Consider the following 27,867-nt stretch of genomic DNA (forward strand, 5'->3'; position numbering starts at 1 on the left):
AAAAGGCATTACAATGTGGATATAAATTAATCATTCAATCTTAACAGCATAGCATGCTGTATTTTAAAACATCAGTACCATTTGTGTGAGTATGTTGCATTTGTGTAGATGCATTTACACATTTGTTTATTAAGCACATTGTACATTTATATTAATATTTATGCTTAAAGCATAGTTCTTCTGCTTATGCTGGATACCTGCATTATAATCTAATCTGCAGAGAGCAAATCCAAGCTCATCATACAGAAGTTGTCAAAAAATATGCTCGCCAATCCTTCATAGTAATGGGAAACCTAACATCAAGACGAGAGGGAATTGCATTAGTAAGGAAGTGCATGTAGAAATAAATACATATTGTAAAAATGTCAATAAATACATAAACAGAGCCTAAGTATGTAAATAAATAAATAAATACAAAACCAGGGGAACATATGGCACCTGCAATATACAGTAATAAATAAATACAAGTAGCCGACTCCAAATCCAGCTCCAGACAAGTGACAAGTGGATATTCTACAAAAGGGCCTTACAGAAACAGATGCCTGGTGCTAGAGCCATGGGCTCAAGCTTAATGCGAAGAAATGTATAGTTATCCCCTTTGGAAAAAAACATGAACCCATGAATTACCACATAGGTGGCAGGACACTAAACATCAAAAGTATGATGAGAGACTTAGGGACACAGGTGGACAGTGGTCTCACTTTCGATAACCACATTGCCACAACAGTCAGGAAATCTTTCTATGTGGCACACCTCATCACTAAGGGCTTTTCAACCAGAAAAAAGGAGGTCATTGTCCCACTGTACACATCCCTCATTAGACCCATTATAGAGTATAATGCCCCGTTTGGTATGTACCTCACAAGACATCTGCAACAGCTTGAAAGGCCACAGAAATACCCCACTAAAAGAATCACAGGCCTAAAGCAGACGCCATATACTGACCATCTAAAAAAACTCCAGCTATACTCTGTGGCATATCGTCTACTCAGAGGTGATCTCTGCTTAACATACAAGGCCATGTCAAACCCTGAGCTGTTGGACATGCTCCACTTAAAGAAATCCCAATCCCTCAGAGCCACATGCTCCAGGGATCTAAACCTTGTCATCACAATGAACAAAACATGCTGGAGGGATAGGTTCCTGACCCAGAGACTCTCCATACTCTGGAATAGACTGCCCATACATATCAAGCAGAGCGCCTCTTTGGCCCTCTTCAAAAGGAACCTTGATGATTGGATGGGAGATAGGAAATTCACCCCGGGGATCATGTCAGTCACCCTGCTAGACAGGGGCCTGGAGAAGTAAATATTGTGGGAAGAAATATCCAGGGAATTGTTATGGCTAGGCTTGCATAGGCCCTATGGCTGATAGCCTAGTACCAACCTATGAACCTATGAACCTATGAACAAATTAAGAAATTCTGATAAGGAATCAATGCATAGAGATAAGCAGCAATCATTTTGTTGAAGGAGTCTGCGTGATATCAATGAATAAAATTAAAACCATATACAAACCTGAACTGTAGACATGATGCTTACAAGGTTATTTCTTTAGCCACTACACCAACAAGCTGCTGTGGTGTTAGCGACTGTTTTTTTCTTATTCATACTACTACAGACATTGTACAGCTCTGCCTTGTATACTGTCTGCTGGGTGTCATTTAATGTTTTGCTTCCGATAATCTGAACAGTCAGCAAGTAGGTTTTTCAATGGCTTCTGCGTGAGGAGGTTTCATTCAGTTTATATGGATTCAGCCATAATCTAGGTGCTTGATTATACTAGTTTGATAGACAATTTTAAATGATTGTGTACTATTTAATTTGAATAATTTTGCTGTAAATATTTCCTGGATGTAGCCATATGTATCGCCATGTATGCTTTGAGAATGATAGCTCAGATTCAGGCAGAATATATTGTTAATACTTTTGAAATAAATAAATGCATTAGATTTGACATTGACAACCCTCCTGGACATGGGCAGTCATCACTAAATGCAATTGTGGGTACTGACTAGCATTTATTTGGTATTACATTGGGATGAAACGGCTAGATGTAAACTCTGGGTCAATTGCCTAACAATTTCTTATGATCCTATGATCTTATTTGCTAACTGAAACTTTTCTGTGTATTTAGGTTATGGAAATTTGTCACCCAGCACTTTTGGAGGACAGACATTCTGCATCTTTTATGCTCTGTTTGGAGTACCTCTAAATTTGGTCTTTTTGAATCAGCTTGGAAAGGGACTCACTCTGCATCTGAACAGACTGGAGAGAAGAGTAAAAAATTCTGCCAGCCATGAGGTAGTTGCTTTTTTCTTTTTTTTTTTTTTTTGTGGCAATGGGCATCTGTGCCTGCTTACACTTCGGAGAACATAATTTTTGCTTTACATTTATGGTATCTCAATACATATTTTTTCACACATTGCAGATTTCAGTTCCTCCACCTTAACCATGTTGCTGCTTTTATCCAAGCATAATATTTAATTACCCCTCTAATTCAGTTACCAGGCATTTATCAAGCCTATACCAACCTGCGTTTACAACCTGTGGCCTTCATTAGGACAAGTAGTTTAGAAAATGGTTGTATGAGTTGATGTTTTCATGACTTTCAAGAGTGATCAGCAACCTTGGTTACAGTGTCACAGGCTTGTGAGAATATGGGCTTATATCCAAGCCTCACATTGTGACAATTTTGTGAGAATATGAGTGTATATTTAAGTGTCATGCGTGCTAGGTATGTGAAAATGTGGGTATCGTTAGAGTGATAGTTGTCAGCCTCCAGTAGGAGACAATATTTTGCAAATCACCAAAGGCATTACAAACTTGATGTTTAAGTATGGTGTATTGATAAGCCCCATAGCTGACTACAAGTACTGGTACTGCATTCTTTATAAGATATAGAAAAGGTGTCCATTTTGGTACAGTATGATATTATGCCTCTGTCATTGTACTCAGATTTAATATCATGTTGATATATATGCTCAGCTATTTTTCCACCATTCTTGTGGAATCAAAGGAGACAATGTTTCCAACATTGTATGCTAGATTTCCTCACTGCTGTCATAAGAACAAGAATTTCCTCCCAATTTAACATGTAGGGCCCCCTGTTTAAACTGACATTGATATTCAATAAAATCCATGTAGGCTTGGTGCGAAGTCTACATGGACTACATGGAGTTTACATGTTTACATGGTGAGCAGCAGTGCTAATTACACCACATTTAAACATAAACAAGTGAGGTTTCATGGCCAGCAGAAAACTGTGTAAAGCAACACAGACACCAGCAGACATGTAAACCTGTTTACCTATGGGCAAACTAGGTCTGCGGGATTGCACAGAATGCCACAGTGATTGTCAGAGTTATCAATAAAACAATGTATATAGTTCTAACACATTGCGTGAAAGTGTATACAGTGCAGATTATTGTAGAAATCATTTCTGGGCATACTGAATAAAGGTTATGTAAATGACCAGTAAAGGTACGTAGACTGCATTATAAATAAATAATCAGGGGAAGTGTGTGTATTGAAAAGGGACACACAGAAGAATTGTAGGAATGAACTCAGGGAAGAGTACAGGTGAAACATTGTAATGTGCAGCAAATGACAAGTCAGTGAAGACAGTTGCAGCATAAACACTAATCACATAATGACATGATACAGTGTGGACTGCACAGTTATTGTATATTATGTGACTGTCGCACAAGGTGACATATCAATGGTGAAGTTACTTTGTGATATATAAGCATCCTGATATGAACAATGGAGAGGACATATATCAGGGATGTTATATACAACAGAGGTTATGTGCATTTGGTGAAGATGTGCAAAATAAGTTGCCTGAATATGAATGTAATGTCAGCACACGTCTCAACCAAATGGGACACATAGTAACAGGCTAATGGACAAAAGTAGACAGAAGCACATGCACTCATGGACAATATCAGAATAATGTTGTTGTGTCTTTCAGCTTTTCCCGGTTAGGGGTTGTAAAACGAAAAAACTTCAAAGACCAATGCACGTTAGGTTTAAGCAAGGCACCCTTTATTACTTGCAGCAAGGAGACAAAGCATGTAGGCACAGGATTTGTCTGGCTCTTCTATGATCAGTATGTTATTCTTATACAGTTCTCTTCATGTCACACAGAAAATGTTACTATTCTATTGCTGACATAGTTGGACACAGCTTTCTGTATGTTTCACAGAAATTGTTACCAGACATTGCTGACATGGCTGGATTATTTGCTGTCTTGCAAAAACATTTTGAGAAAAACAACCTGGCCTTGGGCTCATTTTAGCCCACCTTAACATTTCAATTCTTCAATTGTACAGTTCTAATACATGTGTTACATTTTGTCTAGATTCAAGGTACATTTCTAGCTTTAGTACAAGTAATGCTGACTATGGTTTATACTTTCAAGCATCTATTGTTTTCTTTATCAAAGCTTCTAGCAGCTGCATATTTTCTCATGGTATAAGCAGAAATGAAATATCTCTTTGTTAAGTTTCCTGACATCAGCAGAAATGAAATGTCTCTTGTTATTTTCAAGACATTAGCAGAAATTAAATGTCTCTTGTTAAGTTTCTAATAGCTGTGCAGATTCATGCAGTGTGAACAGAATAAATGTATTAACCCTTTTAAACCTCTAATGCACTAAGAATGCATATTACTATTATATAATTTTCTAACATTTCCCCCCTTTTAATACTTTTATTCTACTTTCAAGATAAGCATAAACAGTTTTTTCTTCCCCTAACCTCTTCCTGCTCAGGATTTACAGTTAAGAGAGTCATTTAGTTTAAGCTCATGAAAGCATTTTCAGTTTTTTAGCAATTCTTCAAGTTCAGCATCTTGGTATAAGGTTTCTGAAACTGAAATGTCTATAAAAATTTTAATCAGTCTTTTTATACAGGGGATGCAGCAGCACACACATATCACCAGTAGGATTATTCCTACACAGATGGCAATCAGAATGTTCATCAGGATGCTGCCCCAACCCCCAAACAATTTCTGGAAAAAGTCCATCAATGGATTTGGTCCTGGTTTAGTCATGGCTGACACCTGCTGAATCACCTCAAGATGGTTGTCTATATCATGTTTGTGGTCAGGAATATACAAACAGCACTCCTTCTGGATTAAAGCGCATGTATCTCCTCTCACCGCTAGGGTGAAGTCAAGAGCCATGCGATTTTGAAGCACCACTGTTCTCATGGCAGTCAGTTCATCAGTCACCAATTCTAGGGCAGAAAAGTTTGCATTGCTCATTATTTCGATAAGCTTAGATAATTTTCTCAGTTCCCAGATTGATTTCATTGCTCCATATGCTGGCAGTACACCTGCCCACGATATAACAGTATCACTCAAGTCCATATGTGACAGTCCATTGCCCACAGCATGATGGTTTTTCCAGCATGCATTGATTTGCCCTGCTGGATTGACAGGCTTCTTGATTTCTCGAATATTCCGAATTTTTCCCTTGAGGTAAAACTGCTGTGTGTCGTATGGCCGGAACCAGGTACCCCAAAAAACAACTGCCGGACCAATTCTCAGGTAGACATTTATATGCTTTTCTACCGCATATAAAGTAACAATCTTCTACTTTAGTAGTAACTTTACTATACCCTGACTCTGCATGAAACATTTTTTTGTCAATTATGGACAGTTGCTTATAGAGGTCAGAGTTATGTTTTACTTCACCAATTGTCCTATGCATCAGTTCAACAAATGAATCATAGGTCGTGTTGCAATAGGATCTGATGTTATCAGGTTTAGTGTAGCATCTATAGGGAACAGTCACATTGCAATTGCTCCAACTCACCTTGACTGCATCATTCTTATAAAAACACACAGTTCCCTTCTATCGAACAGACAAATGCAATGCTACTTTATCTTGTGATGTGACATTTGATGTATCATGAATTAGGTTTTCCCAGGTCTTGTTGGCTCCTAGGGGAACTGAAGTTAACAGTAACCCCCTATATGCTGTTGGTAAAGCTGTGCAAATCCAGCAATTCAAAACACTGAAGGTTTCAGCATACACATATTTGATTGCCTGGTAAGTGTTAAAGTTTGGGTGCCACTCTGCACGCTTGTTCAGTTCAATTTGTGTGTCTGAGAAAAGGAATGGCCACAACAAAAAGATTATTGTCACTAGTACAGTCAACAGGATGGTTATGCAATATTTTTGTGGAAATGGTTGTTCTGCATTTCTGCTTTCTCCGACTCTTCCAAGTAGGTGTATTTGGATCTTACTGGATTCTGTCATTTTTTACTTTGGGCACATGCTCTTACTCTCTGCCCTAACAGGACCTTTAGCACTGATGGTTTCCTCACTGGGGTTGAGACGGATCAGTCCTATTGATCTGACCCCCCCTTTGTAGCCAGACTTTGTGCTGAGGGCCCCGATGGAGAGGTAAAATTTTTGTCCAACTCAAAGTTCTTAACTAGCTTGCAGTGCATCAGGTGTATCCACGAAGTTCGTTCTGCTATCTTGACTGCAGTGGGTGTCGAAAGAAGCACCTGGTGGGGAACTTCCCACCTTGGCGAAGCCCAATTTTCTGCTTGATAATTTTGATCCACACCCAGTCTATGGCGTCACTGCCACTTCTGATGTTTCGGTTTGTTTTCTATCTGAAACAGAATTTGACTGCAACAGATGTTTAGAACTCAACAACTTTTTTATATATTCAGCTAGTGTAAAATCAGCTTCCTGGTCTGATGACATGAGAAGTTTCCACTGGGGTGTATAATAAGCCCTTCCAAATAGTTTTTCAAAAGGAGTCAATCCTTTTGCTGTAGGGACAGTTCTCATGCTCAACAGTGCCAGGGGTAAACAATGCAACCAAATTTTTCCTGTCTCAGCTATTAATCTTCTCAATTTGTTTTTTAGTATACCATTATGCCTTTCAACTAGCCCTGCAGATTGTGGATGGTATGCACAATGATTTACCAGAATGCTTACTCAACTGCTGTATGGTTGGATTTACAAAGTGTGTACCATTGTCACTGTAGATTCTTTACGGAATACCAAACCTAGGAATGATTTCCTTGACGAGTACAGTTGCCACTGTAGCTGCATCTGGATTTTTGGTTGGAAAGGCTTCCACCCATCTGGAAAACATATCTACAATGACAAGACAATACTTCTTATTTTCACATTTATTCAATTCTATGAAATCCATACAAATAGTGTGAAACGGATATGGTGGTGTGGGGAAACTCCCTTGTTTGGGCTTTATCGCCCCCTGTGCATGATGTTTGTTACAAATCTGACACATCAAACAAATTTTTTTAGAGTAGTTTGTAAATCCATACGCTGTGAACACCTGGTTCACCAGCTGAACCATCCCCCCTGTTGAGACATGGCACTGCCCATGGCTCAACAATGCTGCATAGTGAAACAAATTAGAGGGTAGTATTGGTTTTCCCTCTCTAGAGATGTACAGCCCCTTTTCGAGGAATGCTCCTCGTTTTATCCATCACTGTTTTTCAGCTTGCTTAGTGAGTGTCTGCTTTGTTTTTAACATATCTAGATCTAAAGTTTCAGAGGGTTGTAATTCCTCATTTAAAAGAAATACTTCTGTGGCTGCTTGTTTTGCAGCTGTATCAGCTCTCGCATTACCTTTTGAAATTCTATCTTGTTGCTTGGTGTGAGCTGTACATTTACAAATGGCTGCTTTCTGAGGTAACTGAATAGATTCTAAAAGATTTAAAATAAACTGCGCATGATTTATAGGTTTGCCAGTAGATGTTATCATTCCCCAGTTTTTCCACTGTTGCGCAAAAACATTTACAGTAGAAAAAGCGTACTGGCTATCAGTAAAAATGTTTACACATTTACCCTTTGCTAAGGTACATGCCCGTGTCAGGGCAATCAATTCCGCTGCCTGTGCAGATAAATTGTGTGGTAAAGGTTTTGCTTCTATAATCCCAGTATCAGAGACTACTGCATATCCTACTAGGTTCTGTCCTGCAGGACCCCTTTTGCACGAGCCATCCACGTAGTATGTCACCTCGGCATCATCTAAGGGGACATCCGTGAGATCTTTTCTAGGTAGTGTCTTTTGCTCAATTACCTGCAGGCAGCAGTGTGGTGTGCCATCTGCAGGGGTCGGGAGCGGAGTAGAAGGGTTTAAAGTCGTGCATCATTCAATTGTCATATGAGGTTGGCTCAATAATATAGTCATATAGGAAAGATGCCTAGCAGGGGAAAGATATGCCACCTTTTCTTCTAGTAAAATAATCACAACTGCATGAGGCACTCTCAAAGTGAGAGGGTGGAACAAGACTACCGAGGCTGAAGCCTGTACTGCCATTGCAGCTGCAACTACTGCTTGTACACAGTGGGGTAAGAACCGTGCCACTGGGTCTAGTTGTGATGAGTAGTAAGCAATGGGGTGTTGCTTATCCCCATGCTGTTGTGTTAATACTGATGTCATGTAACCCTGCTTGCAATCTACAGTTTGGAAAAAACTTTGGCAATCCCAGAACTAATGAGGATGCTATTAACTGCTTTAGTTTACAGAAGGCAGATTCTGCCTCTGGTGTCCATTGTAACACATCCTGCGCTGCCATAGGCTTCTTATATATAAGGTCAGTCAGAGGTGCAGATTCCAAGGCATAGTTTGGAATCCAACTCCGGCAAAAATTAGTTGTACCCAGGAAGGACATAATTTCCTTCTTGGTAGTGGGTTTTGGTGCTTGCAAAATTGCTATTTTTCTGTCCTCATCTAACGTTCTACCTTCCTTGGATATTACATATCCTAAGTATTTGACCTGTTTTTTCCAAAGCTGCAGTTTATTTTTATTTACCTTATGTCCCTCAGTGGCTAAAAATCATAGAAGTGCTATGGTATCTTCTCTACAATCCTGGTGGGTGGGGGCTGCCAGCAAGATGTTATCAACATAAAGTAAAATCTGACTGCCTTTTGGTGGGGTGAATCCCATCAAGTTGCTTGCCATTTCTTGTGAGAATATTGTTGGACTTTCACAATATCCCTGTGGTAGTTGTGTATATGTATACCTTTTCCCCTGAAATGTAAATGCAAACCAATACTGGCTGTCAGGGAGTATTGGTACTGAAAAGAACGCGTTGCTGATGTCTACCACAGAAAAATATTTTTGTTGAGGTTTTAAATCATTCAACAGGGTGTGTGGGTCTGGCACCGTGGGTGCCCTTGGTGTTACTGCATCATTTACGGCTTGTAAATCCTGGACCATACGCCATTCTCCATTGGCCTTTTTAACTGGAAATAAGGGTGTGTTACATGGTGAATCTGGAGATTCTACTAGTATCCCTCATTTAAGTAAGGCTGCTATAATAGGCTTTATCTCTGCCTCTGCATCTTTTCTTAAGGGATACTATCTTTTTTGTGGTCTAAATGCTGACTTTGGTGTGATAGTAACTGGTCCCGCTGTGCGAATGAGTCCTACATCTGATTTCCCTGTTGACCAGAGAGTCTCTGGTATGTCTTGTAAGGCATTCTCTTTCTCTTCCTCCTTTAATAGGAGTGTCAATCAGCTGTTCTTGCTAGACTGCAAGTGCACAGCTGGGTTGGTCTGAGTTATCCAATTCAACTTTTGTACTTATATTCCTTGTTCTGACAGTTCTAGTTCTGTCTGTTTCTCCCATCTCGTGACTTTTTCTTCTAGGTTTGCCCATTCTTTATTTCTGTTTTTGGTTAAGCTAACGTGGTAATCGATTACATTTATAAAGTGCAAAGAACTCCCGGGGCAATGAACAGCTGGCTACACCACTGTTCCCTTCTGTGTCCCAGTACAGGTTACGCAATATCAATCTGTTTGCATGATTCTTAAATAACTCTTGCTCAAATTCCTTATCAGGTCCTGGTGTGTTGCAATAATACAGGGTACAGTGCAACAGGTGTTGCTTATCAATGTCAAGGGAGGGGAACTTGCTGATGGCTAGGTTCATTAACTCTTTGGTCACAGTCCCTGGACTAGTCATAACCAAGTCCTAGCTGTACTAATAAAACATTTCACCCACTGATTGCACTATAAAGGTGTTAATCTGTCGCTGTGCTTCCATACCCTGCATGGTTGGGACTACTGCTATACCGAATAGCTGCATGAGGTCTCTGCCCAAGAGGTTTACTGGGCATTTTGCAGAAACTGCAATTTTGCTTCTTTGTGCCAATCCTGAAACTGGATCAGTTATTGCAATGTTATGGGAGAGAGGCTCCCGATACAGCTGTCCATTAGCTGCTTTGACCAGTATGTAATCAGGTGACTCTGTGTTTTCTGGCAGTTTGGAGGGGTGTATCAGGGTTCGTGATGCCCCTGAGTCACACAAAAATTTGACCTCCCTCCCTTTTACCAAGAGTATAACTTCTGGTTTTGTGTCTGCTAAATAGAGCTCCAAGCTCAATAAAGCTAGGTCTAATATTTCATTTTCTTCATTGTCACCAACTTCCTGCACTTCCTCTACTCCCTATATCACATTCTCATTTGTCCTTTCTTCACTAGCTCCTTCTAGTGATTCTTGACTACCATATAGTCAGTCCTCACCCTCCTTGTCTTCCGTTGTTGCCTTCTTGTTTTTCCTGCAATCCCTTGCCAAATGTCCCTTTTTACCACGTTTAAAACATTCTCCCTTTTTTTCCTGCCCTTCAAAGTCCTCTGATCGCTGATCAGATTGTTTATTTTACTGCGCGTTTTTCTTGTCCTTTTTCCCAGACTGTACTACATAAACTTCTGCTCCATCTTCTACACAAAATACTTGAGCTTTCTTTTTCTTTTTGTTATTAAATGCCTTTTGGCATGCCTAGCATATTCAAGTAATGATTGTAACCTGCTTGTACGATGGTCTACCATGTGTTTTGTAATAAACCTTCTTATAGGCGTGCTACTGGCTTTAAAAAAATGCATTCTTTAACTACTGTTCATATGGGGAATCTTGTGTTTGATCTTCAGGAACCTGCATTCCACAGTGGTTATTAAAACATTCTAACAATCTGGCATAATACCAATCAATTGTTTAACCTTCTTGTTGGATGCATTGATTAATGCAAGTCCAGTCTGCCCTAGGTTTCCATTTTTCAGAGATGCGGTCTGTAAGACCTTTTACTCTGGTGTCTAATTCTGTGCTGCTATGTGGGAGGGGTCTTTGTGCAGCATCACGGGGATTCCAGTTCCCACTAATCATGTACCAATCTGGCCTACAATTTGTCTGACTACTTTTTCTATTTCTTCTCCGTTCAGGTTATAACTCAACCTCATTCCTTGTAAATCTTCTGAGAATTTTCTGAAATTAACCTTTGGATGGGGAATTCCCTCAGTGGCTTTCCAGATATCTTCCGGAGTCCAAGGTCTATACACTAAGATAGTTGGGTCCTGATTGTCTTGACCTGCCTGAGGATTGGGTACTTCTATAAGCAGGCATATTTCTTCTTCTTCACCTATAGATCGTGAATTCTTAACTATCTTCCATAACTCGATACCTTCTTCTGAATTACCTGCCTTTGTTCGGGACCTGGTCCCGATGGGATCTCTAATTTTGGGGAGTTTTAATTTCACAATATCTCTATCTTCAGTGACCACAGGATATAGTGGGGTGGACTAATCTGTTCACTTGCTTCATATTCTGGTAAGGGAGGCGGAGGTGCTGATGCTATTACTAAGTTATTACCCTCCCTATCTAAAAACATTGCTTTTGAATCTTTGTTCTTTTGTTCCCTATGGTTTACTTCCTCCAGCCACCTGTGTGCCTGAGGAATTCCTAATCGATGTTGCTTTTTTACCTGACCTTTTTTAATCATTTTTGAGCTGTTTAATAAGTTTGATAAGCGAGGATTTTTCTAATTTTCCGTCAAATTCGTATTTAATAACCCATTTTGAATACTATCTAATATTGTCGGCGCGATGCGACTGCATATATTTTGCGTCTTCCGTTAATGGTGGGTTTTGGGATCTTTTTGTGCAGTTATTACCCATTTTGTTTTACCGTTTGATTGTTACATAACTTCTCTTCATTTTTAACGTGGTACCACGGATTTTGTTATAGTCACTTCAGAATGACTGCCTACTTAATCTGTTTCTCCTGATCTATGACAAGACAGTAATCTTTTTTGTCCCTGATTTGCAAAAATACAATCTGACAAAAACAATACAGATCTAGTCCCTGATCTAAAACAGAAAACAGAAAAAAGTAGATTCACCTTACCAGAGCCTACGTGATTGATCACCGATTTGCGGAGACCCATCCTTCAGTCACAGATCAGAAACTGGCTGGCCTCTTTTGAACGACAATTCAGTCGGAGGACTTTCCGTATAAGAAGAACTGATTTGGTTTCTTCCCCATACGGTTTCAACCACCTGGTCGTCTGATCTGAGGTGAAGAGAGGGTTCCAGTCTGAAGGACCAATCTGTAAAAGGAAAAAACTTCAAAGACCAATGCACGTTAGGTTCAAGCAAGGCACCCTTTATTACTTGCAGCAAGGAGACAAAGCATGTAGGTACAGGATTTGTCTGTCTCTTCGATTATCAGTATGTTATTCTTATACAGTTCTCTTCATGTCACACAGAAAATGTTACTATTCTATTGCTGACGTAGTTGGACATAGCTTTCTGTATGTTTCACAGAAATTGTTACCAGACTTATTGCTGACATGGTTGGATTATTTGCTGTCTTGCAAAAACATTTTGAGAAAAACAACCTGGCCTTGGGCTTATTTTAGCCCACCTTAACTTTTCAATTCTTCAATTGTACAGTTTTAATACATGTTACATTTTGTCTAGATTCAAGATACATTTCTAGCTTTAGTACAAGTAATGCTGACTATGGTTTATACTTTCAAGCATCTATTGTTTTCTTTATCAAAGCTTCTAGCAGCTGCATATTTTCTCATGGTATAAGCAGAAATGAAATATCTCTTTATTAAGTTTCCTGACATCAGCAGAAATGAAATGTCTCTTGTTATTTTCATGACATTAGCAGAAATGAAATGTCTCTTGTTAAGTTTCTAATAGCTGTGCAGATTCATGCAGTGTGAACAGAATAAATGTATTAACCCTTTTAAACCTCAAATGCACTAAGCATGCATATTACTATTATATATTTTTCTAACAGGGGTCGCCACAGCGGAACTCCAGTCTGCTAATGATTGGCAGTAGATTTTTACATGCCGAGTTGCCAGCCCTGATGCACAACCTTCACCGAAGGTACGCCCATTCACCCATGTCTCCACATACAAGAGGCTCTAGCTGAGAATCGAACGGGACAACGCCTTACTGTGAGGTGACAATGCTACCGCAGCACCACCATCAGAATAATTCCACCAGTAATCCAATGTCTTTGACATAACATATGTGATTATGAGTGATCACAGATGGTTATACAAGAACACACTTGTACAACTATTACGATTTGTCAGCAATCTATGAGGAGAATCAAGCACACCTTCCTCAAACTTTAACATCTGCTGCAGGTGTTAGGAGGGACACTGTTATACCTGTGTTTGAGATTATGATCAATTCTGGCTCACTGACAGGTGTGCATGGCATATATATGACACAATCCACATGGTTATGAATTTAACCCATGCCATCAATGTTGTTAATCAGCTATGTATGTACTGTGTGCATCACAGGAACACGTATCACACATGCATCCTGTATAACACCTTGATGGGGGTTGTGTAACATCAAATACTAATATTTATGCAACAAAAATAATACTTGGGTATGGCTAGTAAGAGGTGTGGGAGCTCACTGTGGCAATTGTGGTACTCTTGAGTAACTCATCACTGGAAAATGTGTTGTGAGGTACATGAAAAGGGTGGGTGCATTGTACTCAGTCACTGGTGTGATAAGGGCTGAGAACTGTGGAACTCTAATGCCCCTTGATGTGGATGTTCCACACATGCTCAGAAGTTGGGTTACATACAAGGGACTAGTCACCACTGTGGGCACATGCGGGTTGGCGATCTGCATGCCATCTACCTGAGTACACAGTTCACATACCACTTGGTCTGCTCATGGGGGTGTGCTGTCTATATTATAATTAGCTTGTGTATTTGCTTTTATACTGTAACATATCCATCCATGATTTTGTTCATCTCCTGTGTTTCCATGGCTGTGGCAGCAATCCTTTGTCTGTGTTAATACTCTATGCATTACATTAATATCACACTTGGATTCAGTGATTGTCCACAATCTGCAGTCCTTCACAAAACAGGTTGGACAAAGGATGCGTAAGTCATTCTTGACATCTGAGACTTAAATAATGAACAGGAAAGGGCCTAGCACAGAGCCCTGAGGTATGGACCTGGTAACTAGACTCTTGATATAGGTCAGTTCACACACTTCGGCATTTTGTCATGTATGTGATCCAGTGGTCTACCCCACTTGGAGATACAGGTGTTTATGGCCACTTGTGGCAATGTCTCAGAAATAACTCAGTGTGGATTTATGTCAAATGCATTGACAAGGGCAAGTTACACAGGATGATAGTGCTGTCATCATGCATGCCCTTGTTGACCTTCTTGAGGACATCTTAACAGATGTAACAGACATGATATAGTCTGTACAAACCACGCATGTCTTTCGCACATAGTCAGGCTATTACTTCAGTCCTTTTAGAAAAGGCCCATGATGAATTGTTGGTCTACCTCACAGATGAGGAGAGTCAGTATTTGCCTATCCACACATGCATCAGGTGGTGCTCCCTCCCCAGTCAAAAGGATGTATGTTGATGTACACCTTTCTATGGGAACATAGTCCATCTGGAGGCTGTGTTGAAGTGTGGATCCCACCGTCTGGTAGGTCCATGTTCTGAGTCACGCTATAGACAGCAGAAAAAACCACGAAACAGCAAAGGAAGAACAACCACATTCAGGAGCCAGGAAACTGCAGATTTATTGTCTTCTGGTACCTCAGCTAAAAAAAGCCTTCACAGGAATAATTCATGACAATCAGCAGCATCTTTTTATATTGACTTCAATTAAATAATCAATTAACAAGTATAAAATATTTAAAGAAACATCAACATTTACCATCAAGACATATTATAAAGTGAGATTTATCTCCAAATTTAAACCTCTATGTGCAAGTGTGCCAAAGTTTAATATAAACCTACTTTCCAAGTTAAGTAACCTCTGAGAAAAGTTACCATAACACTTAACATCTGGCTTAGCTAATACACAGAAAAAAAGTGAATCCAACACACCATTATGAACTGTGTTAAAGTGTTCAGAAATGGGACTATCCAACCTGCGATTTCTCACATCACCAATGTGCTCCATAATACGTATTTTAATTTGACATTTCGTTTGGCCAATGTAACATTTCGGTGGTGCACATCCACAACCCACAATATAAACAACCCCACGGGATTTACAATTAAATCTATCAGTTGCAGTGTATTTAACACCATTAATAAATTCAGGCTGTGAGGCTGCCAGGTCCCATTGATTCTGTGTTATTAGCTGTACAGAGTGCACAGATGAGCTGCCCTCCTCAGAATAGAAACTGAGTAATGTTTGCATTTATACTTTGGCTGATGGCTAGTGGTGATGGATGGGGTGATGTGTGATGCACAATGTCAGCTAGTGGATTGTCAGTTTCCTCCAGTTGGGTATGTCTGGTGGCATCTACATGCAGATCTGTGCTTAGCTGTGTATTTCACTTAATATTTCAAATTTATTTGAATAAATGATTTGAGAAGAGACCTACAAATACATCCTTGGTCATTCATTACATTCCACACACAGGTAATATGCAGTCATACAACTGTAACAGTGTCACATACTGGAGGAACTCACTGGTCAACTTCAATAAGAAGCTGAGATCCCTCATAAAATCCTCCAAAGCAAGTTACGAAAACAAAATTGCCACTGACTCTAAAGACAACCACAAATCATTCTATAACTATGTCAAGAATCTAAATGGGAACACTCAAATCTGCTCTGAGTTACAGCACAATGGCACTAAATATACAGAACCAACTGATATTGCCAACATCCTAGCAGATAGGTTCAGTGCTAACTTTACCCCCCTCACACCACCTAGAGGGCCCATCTCTATACCAGAAGAATGCAAAGTTCCTATAATCACAGCTGCACAGGTAAAAAACACACTCTCCAAAGCCAAGAACACAGCATCCATGGGACCTGCCAATAACCCAGGCTGCATTCTACACAAACTACAGAATGAACTGGCACCCTACCTAAGTACCATGTTCAATCATAGCCTCACCTCAGGCTTTATACCCACTGAATGGCGCACCACGATGGTTACCCCACTCCACAAAGGGGGTGCCATGACGGACCCCAGGAACTACCGCCCCATTAGCCTGACGAGCCTGGTCTGCAAGGCCATGGAACGTATCATCGTGGAACTCATAAACAAAGATATTGGTAATCTGCAAACTCTGGACCCTACCCAGTTTGGATTTGTAAAAGGCAGATCATGTCTCCTAAGCCTGACTGACTTCTTTGAAGCAGTCACCAAAGCCATAGATGAGGGTAAAATGATTCACACAGCTTATCTAGATATCGCCAAGGCTTTTGACACCATCCTCCACTCTGGAATTATAGATAAGCTCACTAAACTAGGTATAAATCCCTATGTCACAAGATGGGTTGCCAACTGGCTCATGGACAGAACCCACACTGTGAAAGTAGCGAATTCCAAATCTGACGTCGGACCAGTGACAAATGGAGTACCACAGGGTTCAGTCCTGGGTCCTCTCCTGTTTGGTATCTACTTCTCTGACGTGCAGGCCAACACAGAAGGTCTTTGGCTAACAAAGTTTGCAGATGACTGCAGACTAGGAGCCATAATCTAAACTCCTAACAATGTGGGCAAACTACAAAAGGGCCTCACTGAGACAGATACCTGGTGTCAAAGCCATGGCCTGAAGCTCAATGCCAAAAAGTGTATTATCATCCCCTTTGGTAAAAACTCTGTACCCATGAACTACCACATAGCTGGTAGTCTACTTAATGCCAAAAATGTGATAAGAGACCTTGGGACACAGGTGGACAGTAGTCTCTCCTTTGATAATCACATCGCCACAGTGGTCAGGAAATCCTTCTACGTGGCTCATCTCATCACAAAAGGATTCTCATCCAGAAAAAAATAGGTCATTGTTCCCCTCTACTCATCACTCATTAGACCCATTATAGAGTACAATGCCCCTTTTGGTATGTACCTCACAAGACATCTACAACAACTGGAAAGACCACAGAAATACCTGACAAAGAGGATTACTAGCCTCAAACAGATGCCCTATGCAGACCATCTAAAAAAACTACAGCTTTACTCCATCGCATATCGCCTACTCAGGGGCGATCTCTGCCTAACATACAAAGCTATGTCAAACCCAGAGCTGTTGGACATGCTCCACTTAAAGAAATCCCAATCCCTCCGAGCTACACACTCTAGGGACCTAAACCTTGTCACCACAATAAACAGGACATGCTGGAGGGATAGATTCCTGTCCCAGAGACTTCCCATACTCTGGTACAGACTACCTATCTATGTCAAACAGAGCTCCTCATTAGCACTCTTCAAGAAAAATCTTGATGGTTGGATGGAAAATGGGAAATTCACTTGGGTGGTGAAAGCCAGGGTACATTTTTTGGCCAGGCTTGTATGGGCCCTAGGGCCGATAGCCTAGTACCTACCTATGAACCTATGAACCTATACTTACATCACTTGCACAACATATGCCTATATGTGTTTCATGGGCAAGCTGTGCTTGAGCAGCCCAATGCCATATCAGGATTTCAGTTGTTTGTGGCTCATGCAGAACATTTCCAGACACAAATGCTAATAGTCACACAATGGTGCTGCTGTCCACCTCAATAATCCTTGGGTATAGCAACACAACTGCACATACAATGAATTTCACAAAGTTGCAATTGTATCATAGCATGTGATACACTGATTGTGTATATCACAGCATAACAACGTGTATGAGACAAGACTTATGTGATCATGTAATCAGTATGCATTTATAATGATGTCTATCACAGAGCATTTAATGATGGTATGTAGACCCATGCACACCTATGCCATACTGCAAGTGTCACTGTGATGGTGGAATGTGAACTGGGAAGATGGTTGATCTGTTCCACTACAACAACACATGTCCTAATGCACCAACAATATACATACAAGTATATCATACTATGTCAATAGTTCTCATTGGGCATATTACTACAGCTGTTATAGAAGGAGCATGCAGTGCACTGGCAACAATGGCCATCACAAATTGTAATACCCTCTTGCAGCCATACTGTACATCCATACCTCAATATAGCACGTCAATGACAGCAACATTGACATGTCAAGTGTTCATCGGGTCATAGGATATTATTAGGCTAATGGCCAACATCACATGAAATCCTAGACAGTATTATACTGTGTAAATAAAAATCCTTGTGTCTATATTATGGAAGATAGTAAGACTATTGTGCGTATGTATATATTTATTGGATTGCATTACATTCTGCCACTGTCAATATGGGACGTGTGCCAAACCATGACAGAATTAGCAGTCACACATGCAGTGATCTGGAGAAGGCTTGCAGAGGCTCAGTGTAGGACTCTCCTTCATGATGTGTGTATGAATATTTGACATGAGGACATCCTCCATTCCTCTGCAGGAAGGATGTCATGTGGCCAAAGGAAAAAGGAGGTTGCATGTGGATACGTGAAATGTATAACAAGTGGTAGTGAAATGAAGAGCTATTCCAAAATCATATTATGACCATAATGCACCACCAGCCACATACACACACACAGACACACACACACACACACACACACACACACACACACACACACACACACACACACACACACACACACACACACACACACACACACACACACACCAGTAGATTGGGACAGATTTGAACATTAAACCTGCCTATATATAAAATATGAATGACATCCAATATCACAGATGCAACACCACATATATCTGACTGTAATGCTGTCAAGTTGCACTTTATGGAGTATGATAGCTTCATTGTATGCTGAGGAGAACATGTTGGGAGGAGTGTGGGGCATGGATGTGGAGTCACATCCCTGTGTAAAACTGTCTCAGAAGTGATAGTTGCATGTATAGGTTCATAGGTGTGGACTAGGCTAATGGCCCTGGGGCCTTTACAAGCCTAACCATAGGATTAAGCTGGCATTGTGCCACCCGACCTTAGTTCCAAATGCCTCTGTTGAGTAGTGCCACTGGAGTTATTCCAGGGGTGAATTTTCTATTACCTATCCACTCATCAAGATTTCTCTTGAAGAGGGTCAGTGAGGTGCTCTGCTTGACATGTATGGGAAGTCTATTCCATAGTATGGACAGTCTCTGGGTTATGAACCTGTCTCTCAAGTATGTTCTGTTGATTGTGGTAATGAAGTTGAGGTCTCTGGAATGCGTGGTGCAGAGGGATTGGGATTTCTTTAGATGTAGCATTTCTAACAGATCTGGGTGAGACATGCAGAGATCACCTCTAAGTAGGTGATATGAGACAGAGAATAGTTGAAGTTTTTTGAATCTGTCCATATAGGACAAGTGTTTAAGGCCTAGGATCCTCTTTGTGAGGCACTTTTGCAGCCTCTTCAGTTGTTGCAGGTGTCTAGTGAGGTATATGCCAAATGGGGCATTGTACTCATTGATTGGCCTAATGAGGGAAGAGTAGAGGGAGACAATGACTTCTTTCTTCCTGGATGCAAAACCCTTCATAATGAGATGTGCCAGATAGAAGGACTTTCTGACCACAGTGACAATGTGGTGATCAAAAGAGAGGTTGCTGTCAACCTGTGTTCCCAAATCTCTTATAGCACCTTCAGTGTTCAGTGAACTACCATTGATGTGGTAATTCATGAGAACTGGGTTTTCTTCAAAGAGGATGATGACAATTTTTTTGGCATTGAGCTTAACGTCATGGTTCTGACATCAGTCATTGGTCTCAGTGAGGCCATTCTGTAGGATGTCAACATCACCTGGGGAGTTAATAATAGCTCCCAACTTGCAATCATCTGCAAACGTTATCAGCCAGAGTCCCTTCATGTTGGCCTGGACTTCAGAGAAGTAGATACCAAACAAGAGCGAACCCAGGACTGAACCCTGTGGGACTCCACTCGTGACTAGTCAGCAGTCTGATTTGGAGTCAGCTACTTTCACACTGTGGGTTATATCTGTGAGCCAGTTTGCAACCCACCTAGTGATATAGGGATTGATGCCTAGCTTACTGAGTTTTTCTATGATTCTTGAGTAGGGAATGGTATCAAAGGCCTTGGCCAAATCAAGATAGACTGTATGAACTACCTTGCCTTCATCCACAGCTCTGGTGACTGACTCAAAGAAGTCAACCAAGTTAAGCAGGCATGATCTACTCTTCACAAAACCAAACTGTACGGGATCCAGAGTTTGGATAGTCCTTATATCCTTGTTTATTAGGTCCATGATGATGCATTCCATAGCTTTGCATATCAGACTCATCAGGCTAATTGGTCAATAGTTCCCAGGATCTGTAGTCGCATCTCCGTTGTGGAGAGGGATGACTGTAGCAGTGCCCTATTTAGTAGGGACAAAGCCTGAGGTGAGGCTGTGATTGAACAGGGCACACAAGTGAGGTGCCAGTTCACTCTGTAGTTCATGTGGAACACAGCCAGGGATGTTGTCAGGTCCCATGGAAGCTGTATTCTTGGCCTTGGACAGTGCTGTTTTAACCTGTGCAGCAGTAGTACTTGGTGCCTGGCAATCTACTGGTATTGCGATTGGTCCTTTGGGGGGGAGAGGGGTAACTTTGGCACTGAATCTGTCGGCCAGTATATTGGCAATATCTGTTGGCTTGGTATAGGAGGTACCATTGTGCAGTCGCTCATAGCAAATCTGGGTATTGCCATGGAGATTCTTTATATAACTATAGAAGGCCTTGTGGTTGTCTTTACTATTTGCTGCAATTCTGTTTTCATAGCTAGCTTTAGAGGATTTGAGGAGGGATCTCAATGTTTTGTTTAGGCTGATAAGGGAGTTTTTCCAGTCTTGGGACTTCACCTTATTCTGTATCAGTTTCCTCCTTCTGTTGTAGAGTTTGTTTATGGCACGGGACCAAAATATTGTCTTCCTTTTTTTGGAGGAGAGCATCTTGGTTCTATTGGGTATGGCGAGATCCATGCATTTGTGTACGTGTTCATACAGTGCATTGGTGTATGATTCAGTAGTCATGCAACTATTTTCCATTTGCATGGGTGCCATGAATTTAGCCACCTCTGTTTTTAGGAGTCCAAAGTTAGCTTTGGAGAAGTTTTTCATGGTGGTTACCTTTGCGGGGGTGGGGGTGGGGGCATGGGATGTATATTTCCAAGGTGATTAGTTTGTGGTCGGATCTAACCAGGAAGGAGTTGACTATTGATGTAGAGCAATGGTCACCCATGTTAGTAATGCCAGGTCAAGGATGTTGCTACCTGTGGTGGGGGTAAGAATGAGCTGGTCCAAGACATTGGAATTAATGAATTCCTGGAAACATTGGGCAAGTGTATTGGTATATGAGTAGTTTTCCCAGTTAATGGAGGGGTAGTTGAAGTCGCCCAGTATGAGAATGTTAGGTTGGACCTTAATATTCTCCAGTGTGCTTAGGAATGTGGAGTATGAGTCTTGGGACATGGTTGGGGACCTATAGCAGGCTATGACCTGAATCTCTGTCTTACCCAATGTTAGCTGCACCTGAAGTATCTCTGATGCGTTATGTTGGGCTACAAGTCTGGAGGTGTGTGCATCCTTTATGAATATGGAAACACCACTGCCTTTGGAGCTTCAGTCCAAGTTCTGGGGCTAAAGGGTGTGGAATGAATTATAGCCTGGTAGTGCAGGGATGCTTTCTGCTGCCTTGAACTAGGTCTGTGTTACAGCACAAATGTCGATTTTCTCCATTTTAAAGAGTGCTTCGAGTGAGTGCATTTTGAGATTTAGACTTCTTGTGTTGAGCAGCATGACCCTCAGATTGCATTTGTTTGTAGCTGTTATGGTGGTAATTTAGTCTTTGGAACACAATCTAAAAAAGGCACTATAGGGTTGGCAAGAGCCTTGGCCAGTATCTGGAAGTCCAGAGGTGACAGATGCAGACCATCTCTGACAAAGCATCGAGGTCTGTCAATCATGTCATCCCAGGCAGACAGATACTGGATCCCTTTAGAATGACACCAGATACTTAGCCAATTGTTGAAATCAATAATTTTCTGCTTGTACTGTGGTATTATTCTGGGTGATGGTAGGATGCTGCTCAGAGCTAGGGTCTTACTTGCCTGGGCTACATAATCCAAGAGCTCCTCCATGTCTCATTTCATGTAGTCCAGGGAAGTACGTCTTAGGTCATTCACACCCACATATACAGTGACAGAGTCATATTTGTACCTGTTGTTGAGGGACCTGAGTGCATGCATTATGTGGCAGATCCTGGCACCTGACAGGCAGCTCACTGTTACTTTCTACTTATTCAACATAGTGAGTGGAACATCAGTGTGCCTCACTATTGAGTTACCTATGACTAGTGTGTTGGGCATGCTGTTTTGCCTTAGGGGCTTTGGTTGAGTGGCACACTGTTTAGGAGAGCTATCTGTCTCGTGATTAGTGTTATGTTGTGGTGGTGGAGTGCGTTTCTGCCTTGGAGGTCTCTGCTGTTTGGGTAGATATTTATTGAGAGCCTCTATGAAGGTGGGTGTGTGGTTTGTGTTTTTATGTGAAGGCAGCACTGGTGTTTTTTTCTGGAGGGCTATGTGTTCCATGTGGTGTGGTGCAAGTATTGACCTTCTTCTGTTGACCAGCTATTCCAGTCTTAGCTGGAGAGTGCATGGGTTCCAATTTGGATATATAATTGCATCTCTCGCAAGTGTGAGTGTTGGGACATGTAAGTTGCCTGCTTTCAAATTAGAGCACCTATACGTGTAGTTAGAGTAGCTTGCAAACACAGTAGTTAATGTTACTGCCACAGCACAGATTTGTCTTGAATACTGTCAGAGTGCATGTTACAGAAAATGACATAAAATTGGATGCTACATCAAGATTTTTGGAGGAGGGTTACCGGACATAGCTGTGGACTCATATATTGTTCTAAAATTATCAACCTAGTAATTGATGAATGCACACACAGTTGATTGTAGTGAGAATAGAACCCTTACCTAATTGTTTACAGAGTACAGCATACAATGCAGGCATGCCTGCACTAGTCTGTCTTTTATAGTGTTTGACAACACTTTATAAGTAATGACAGCAGCAGAGTCTGGTGAGAAGATGGTAGTAGCAGTGTCCCATGTGCTGGTGTAAAATTGTCTGCTGAATATCAACAAAGTGAATGAACACACACACCAATTGAAAAAAGTGAGAGCAGAACCCCTAGCTAACTATTTACTGAACACAGTACTTAACACCAGTGCCACAGCACAATTCTAGCTTTTGTAGTTTTGGAGAATACTTTATAGCTGGTGACATCAGCAATGTCTAGTGAGAAGAAGATGGTAATAGCAGTGTTCCACATGCTGGTGTAAAATGGTCTCTTGAATTTCAGCCAAATGAACAAATACACACACACACACACACACACACACACACACACACACACACACACACACACACACACACACACACACACACAAGTTAACTGTAGTGAAATTTGAACGTCCACCCCGCCAAGTCCACTGACTGGAGAACTCAGTATTTAACACAAGTGCCATGGCACAAGTCTGACTTTCACACTGCTGCAGGACAATTTATAGTGGATGACATCATCACTGGATGTTTGAGAGAAGATGTAAGGCCTGAATTAAATGGATGTGTAGGTATGTACAATTGTCAAAATATTGGCTGTCCATGGGATTGTATTGATGACTGCAGGATACATAGTTATGTTCGTTTGACTAGACAGACACACCAGTTAGATTAGAACCCCTACCTAACTAGTTGCACCAACTAGAGAACACACTAATGCAATAACCACAGCACAAATCTGACTTTTACGCTGCTACAGAACATTTATAGTGGATGACATCATCACTGGAGGCTTGAGAGAATATGTGGGGTGGCCTGTATGAAATGTATGGCTAACCATGTATGACTGTCCAGATATTAAAGCTCTGCATGATACCAGATTGATGAATGTGCAAAGTATAGTATTTGCTGTTGTGTTTCCAATGTGCAGGTATACTTTAAGAGACAGCTTTACAAGCGAAGTACAAACAGATATCCACATTACTACAAGTACGTGAAAATCTGAATGTACATTCTTAGTATAATGATGTACAAGGCATATAGAAAGCATTTTTTATTTATTTCTGTAGTGTAGTTGATATAAAGAATTTAGGGACAAGCACTGAGAAAGCAAGTTTCAAGGGGATGGGTGCAGGTAACACATAAGTACAACACAGATATGTGTTTCTTCCATAAAAAGTGCCTTCCCTTTGGTTGAGGGACCTGAGTGCATGTGTTATGTGGTGGATCCTGGCACTTGACAGGCAGATGACTGTTACTTTCTCCTTATTCAATGTAGTGAGTGGGACATCAGTGCGCCTCACTATCGAGTCACCTATGAGTAGTGTGTTGGGCATGCTATTTTGCCTTAGGGGCTTTGGTTGAGTGGCACAGTGTTTAGGAGAGTTATGTGTCTCATGATTAGTGTTGTGTTTTGGTGGTCAAGTGCATTTCTGTCTTGGAGATCTCGGCTGTTTGAGTAGATTTTTATTGAGAACCTCCATGAAGGTGAGTGTGTGGTTTGTGTTTTTATGTGAAGGCAGCACTGGTGTGTGTTCTGGAGGCCTATGTGTTCCATGTGGTGTGGTGAAAGTGTTGACCTTCTCCTGTTGACCAGATATTCTGGTCTTGGCTATAGAGTGCATGCTTCCAATTTGGATCTATAAGTGCATCTCTTGCAAGTCTCAGTGTTGGGGCATGCAAGTTGCCTGATGTCAAATTAGAACACCTAGAGGTGTAGTTAAAGTAGCTTGCAAGCACAATAGTTAATGTTACTGCCATAGCACATACTGTCAGAGTGCATGTTACACAGAATGACATAACACTGGAGGCTACATCAAGATTTTTGGAGGAGGGTTGGACATAGCTGTGGAGTCATATATTGTTCTAAAATTGCCAACCTAGAAATTGATGAATGCACACACAGATGATTGCAGTGAGAATAGAACCCTTACCTAACTGTTTATAGAATACAGCATGCAATGCAGGTTCCACAACACTAGTCTATCTTTTATAGTGTTGGACAACACTTTATAAGTAATGACATCAGCAGAGTCTGGTGAGAAAAAGATGGTAGTTGCAGTGTCCCATGTTCTGGTGTAAAATGGTCTGTTGAATATCAACCAAGTGAATGAACACACACACAAATTGACCACAGTGAGAACAGAACCCCTATCTAACTATTTACTGAGCACGGTACTTAACACCAGTGCCACAGCACAATTTTAGCTTTTGTAGTGTTGGTGAATACCATAGAGCTGGTGACATCAGCAATGTCTGGTGAGAAGAAGGTGATAATAACAGTGTTCCACATGCTGGTGTAAAATCTTCTTCTTCTTTCGCTTTTCCCGGTTAGAGATCGCCACAGCGGATCACTTGTCCACTCATGATTGGCAGTAGAGTTTTTACAGTGTCAAGTTACCAGCCCGGCGTCCAACCTTCCACAGAAGGCACACACACACTCATACCTAGGGCCAATTTGGAGTGTCCAATCTGCCTACAGCATGTCTTTGGGATGTGGGAGGAAACCAGAGCACCCAGAGGAAACCCACATGACCATAGGGAGTACATACAGACTCCGGACAGAAGGCAACCCAGCCGAGGTTTGAACTGGAGAACCGCTTGCTGTCAGGTGACAATGCTAACCACTGCACCATCGTGGCCGCCCACATGCTGGTGTAAATTGGTCTCAATCTCACCGCAGTCAATTTATGTGTGTATTTGTTCATTTGGCTGAAATTCAAGAGACAAGAGACATGCTGGTGTAAAATGGTCTCTTGAATTTCAGCCAAATGAACAAATACACACACATAAGTTGACTCCGGTGAGATTTGAACATCCACCCCACCATGTTCACTGACTGGAGAACTCAGTATTTAGCACAAGTGCCATGGCACAAGTCTGACATTCTCACTGCTGCAGGACAATTTATAGTGTTTGACATCATTACTGGATGTTTGAGAGAAGATGTTGTGAGGCCTGAATTAAATGGATACGTAGGCATGTATAATTGTCAAAATATTGGCTGTCCATGGGATTGTATTGATGACTGCAGGATACATAGTTATGCTTGTTTGACTAGACAGACACACACCAGTTAGATTAGAACCCTTACCTAACTAGGTGCACCAACTAGAGAACACAATATTTAATGCAAGAACCACAGCACAAATCAGACTTTTACACTGGTACAGAACAATTTATAGTGGATGACATCATCACTGGATGCTTGAAAGAATATGTTGGGTGGCCTGTATGAAATGGATGGCTAGCCATGTATGACTGTCCAGATATTAAAGATCTGCATTTTACCAGATTGATGAATGTGCAAAGTATAGTGTTTGCTGTTGTGTTTCCAATGTGCAGGTGTAGTTTAAGAGACAGCTTTACAAATGATGTGCAAACAGATGTCCTGGTACAAGTACTGGAAAATCTGAATGTGCATTCTCAGTATAACAATGTACAAGGTATATAACAAAACATTTTATTGATTTCTGTAGTGTAGTTGATATAAAATATTTAGGAACAAGTACTGAGAGAGAAAGGTTCAAGGGCATGGATGCATGTAACACTTTGGTACAGTACAGATATTTGTTTCTTCCATAAAAAGTGCCTTTCCTTTGGTTGTGTTTTTACATGTACTTTCATGTGATGAAGATTAAATGGACAGTAAACATAAGTAATACATGCTAGTGTAAACTTTCCACAGTGCACTACTGAGCAGCGGGTTTGTGTGATTGATGGCAGAGTATTTGCTCTTGCGAGTTGCACATTTATATTATTTTCCCCATTTGTGCTTAGTTAAGCAATGTGCAAATTCTAGCCTCTGCCTCACTGATAAAATTATGTGAGTTCTATTGGCTTGCTTACCTCCGTGCAAGCATGTTCAGCAGAGAGGCATGGCAGTCTGCACTTTAGATAGTACTGAGTGTAAGAAACACAGCTGCTGTTTAGCTGACTCTGTGGCAACAGGTGCAAGTGTATTGAGGTATTTCTTACTGAGCCCATATGATACAGGGTAAGAATCCATGTGCAGCTAATAGTTTTAAATATGTATTTATAATGCAATGAAATAATTCTTAAAGCTAGTATTAACTGTGTCTTTCTGTATAGCAGTGGGTTTAAGCAGAATTGGGCAGAGGTAACTGCACTAGTGAAGAGCTGTCCACTGTTGCTTAGCTCTGGGGCATGTTACCAAACTCTGCACAAAAAGAGAGGATGAAAAGTGAAGGCTTTATTGGGTTGTTTCACTTATGTGTGTGATGTATGATTCAATTTTCTGACCAGATTAGAGGTGTTAAAGTGGGATAAACAGGAATGTGATGGGGGGCAAGCAGGGAGAAAAACAAAGGGAAAACAATAGAGGAATGTGTAGGAGGTATGTAGGTTAGAAGCATAGCTATCCAGTTCTTCAACAGTGTAAAATAAAGATATGTATAGAATATTAGCTGGATTTGGACTGTCATCCCAACAAAGAAGGGTGACAATAATGTAATCAAGTATAGCCAATTGGACCAAATCAAGTGTGTTGAAAAGACACCTGTGCAAGGTGGAGAGCTATGTATGGGATACTTTCTTTTTTGTGGGACAGGTGCCCATTTTTTAAAATTTTTTTCTTCAGTAAGAGAGGAATGTTGGGTAAGAGACATA

At 40.9% G+C, this 27,867-nt stretch overlaps 1 protein-coding gene across 1 annotated transcript in view; it reads left to right on the top strand.

Annotated features, from left to right (window-relative positions):
* LOC122816723 (potassium channel subfamily K member 16-like) overlaps positions 1-27,867 on the top strand; it is a 614,095-nt gene that overhangs the window by 407,487 nt on the left and 178,741 nt on the right. Inside the window, exon 3 of the mRNA XM_044089717.1 lies at positions 2,137-2,303. Within this exon, the coding sequence (XP_043945652.1) occupies positions 2,137-2,303 (167 nt within the window). The remainder of the gene's footprint in view (positions 1-2,136; positions 2,304-27,867) is intronic.

Source organism: Protopterus annectens, chromosome 1.part1 (assembly GCF_019279795.1).
Source record: "Protopterus annectens isolate FY-2018-M chromosome 1.part1, PAN1.0, whole genome shotgun sequence".
NCBI classification, from domain to species: Eukaryota; Metazoa; Chordata; order Ceratodontiformes; family Protopteridae; genus Protopterus; species Protopterus annectens.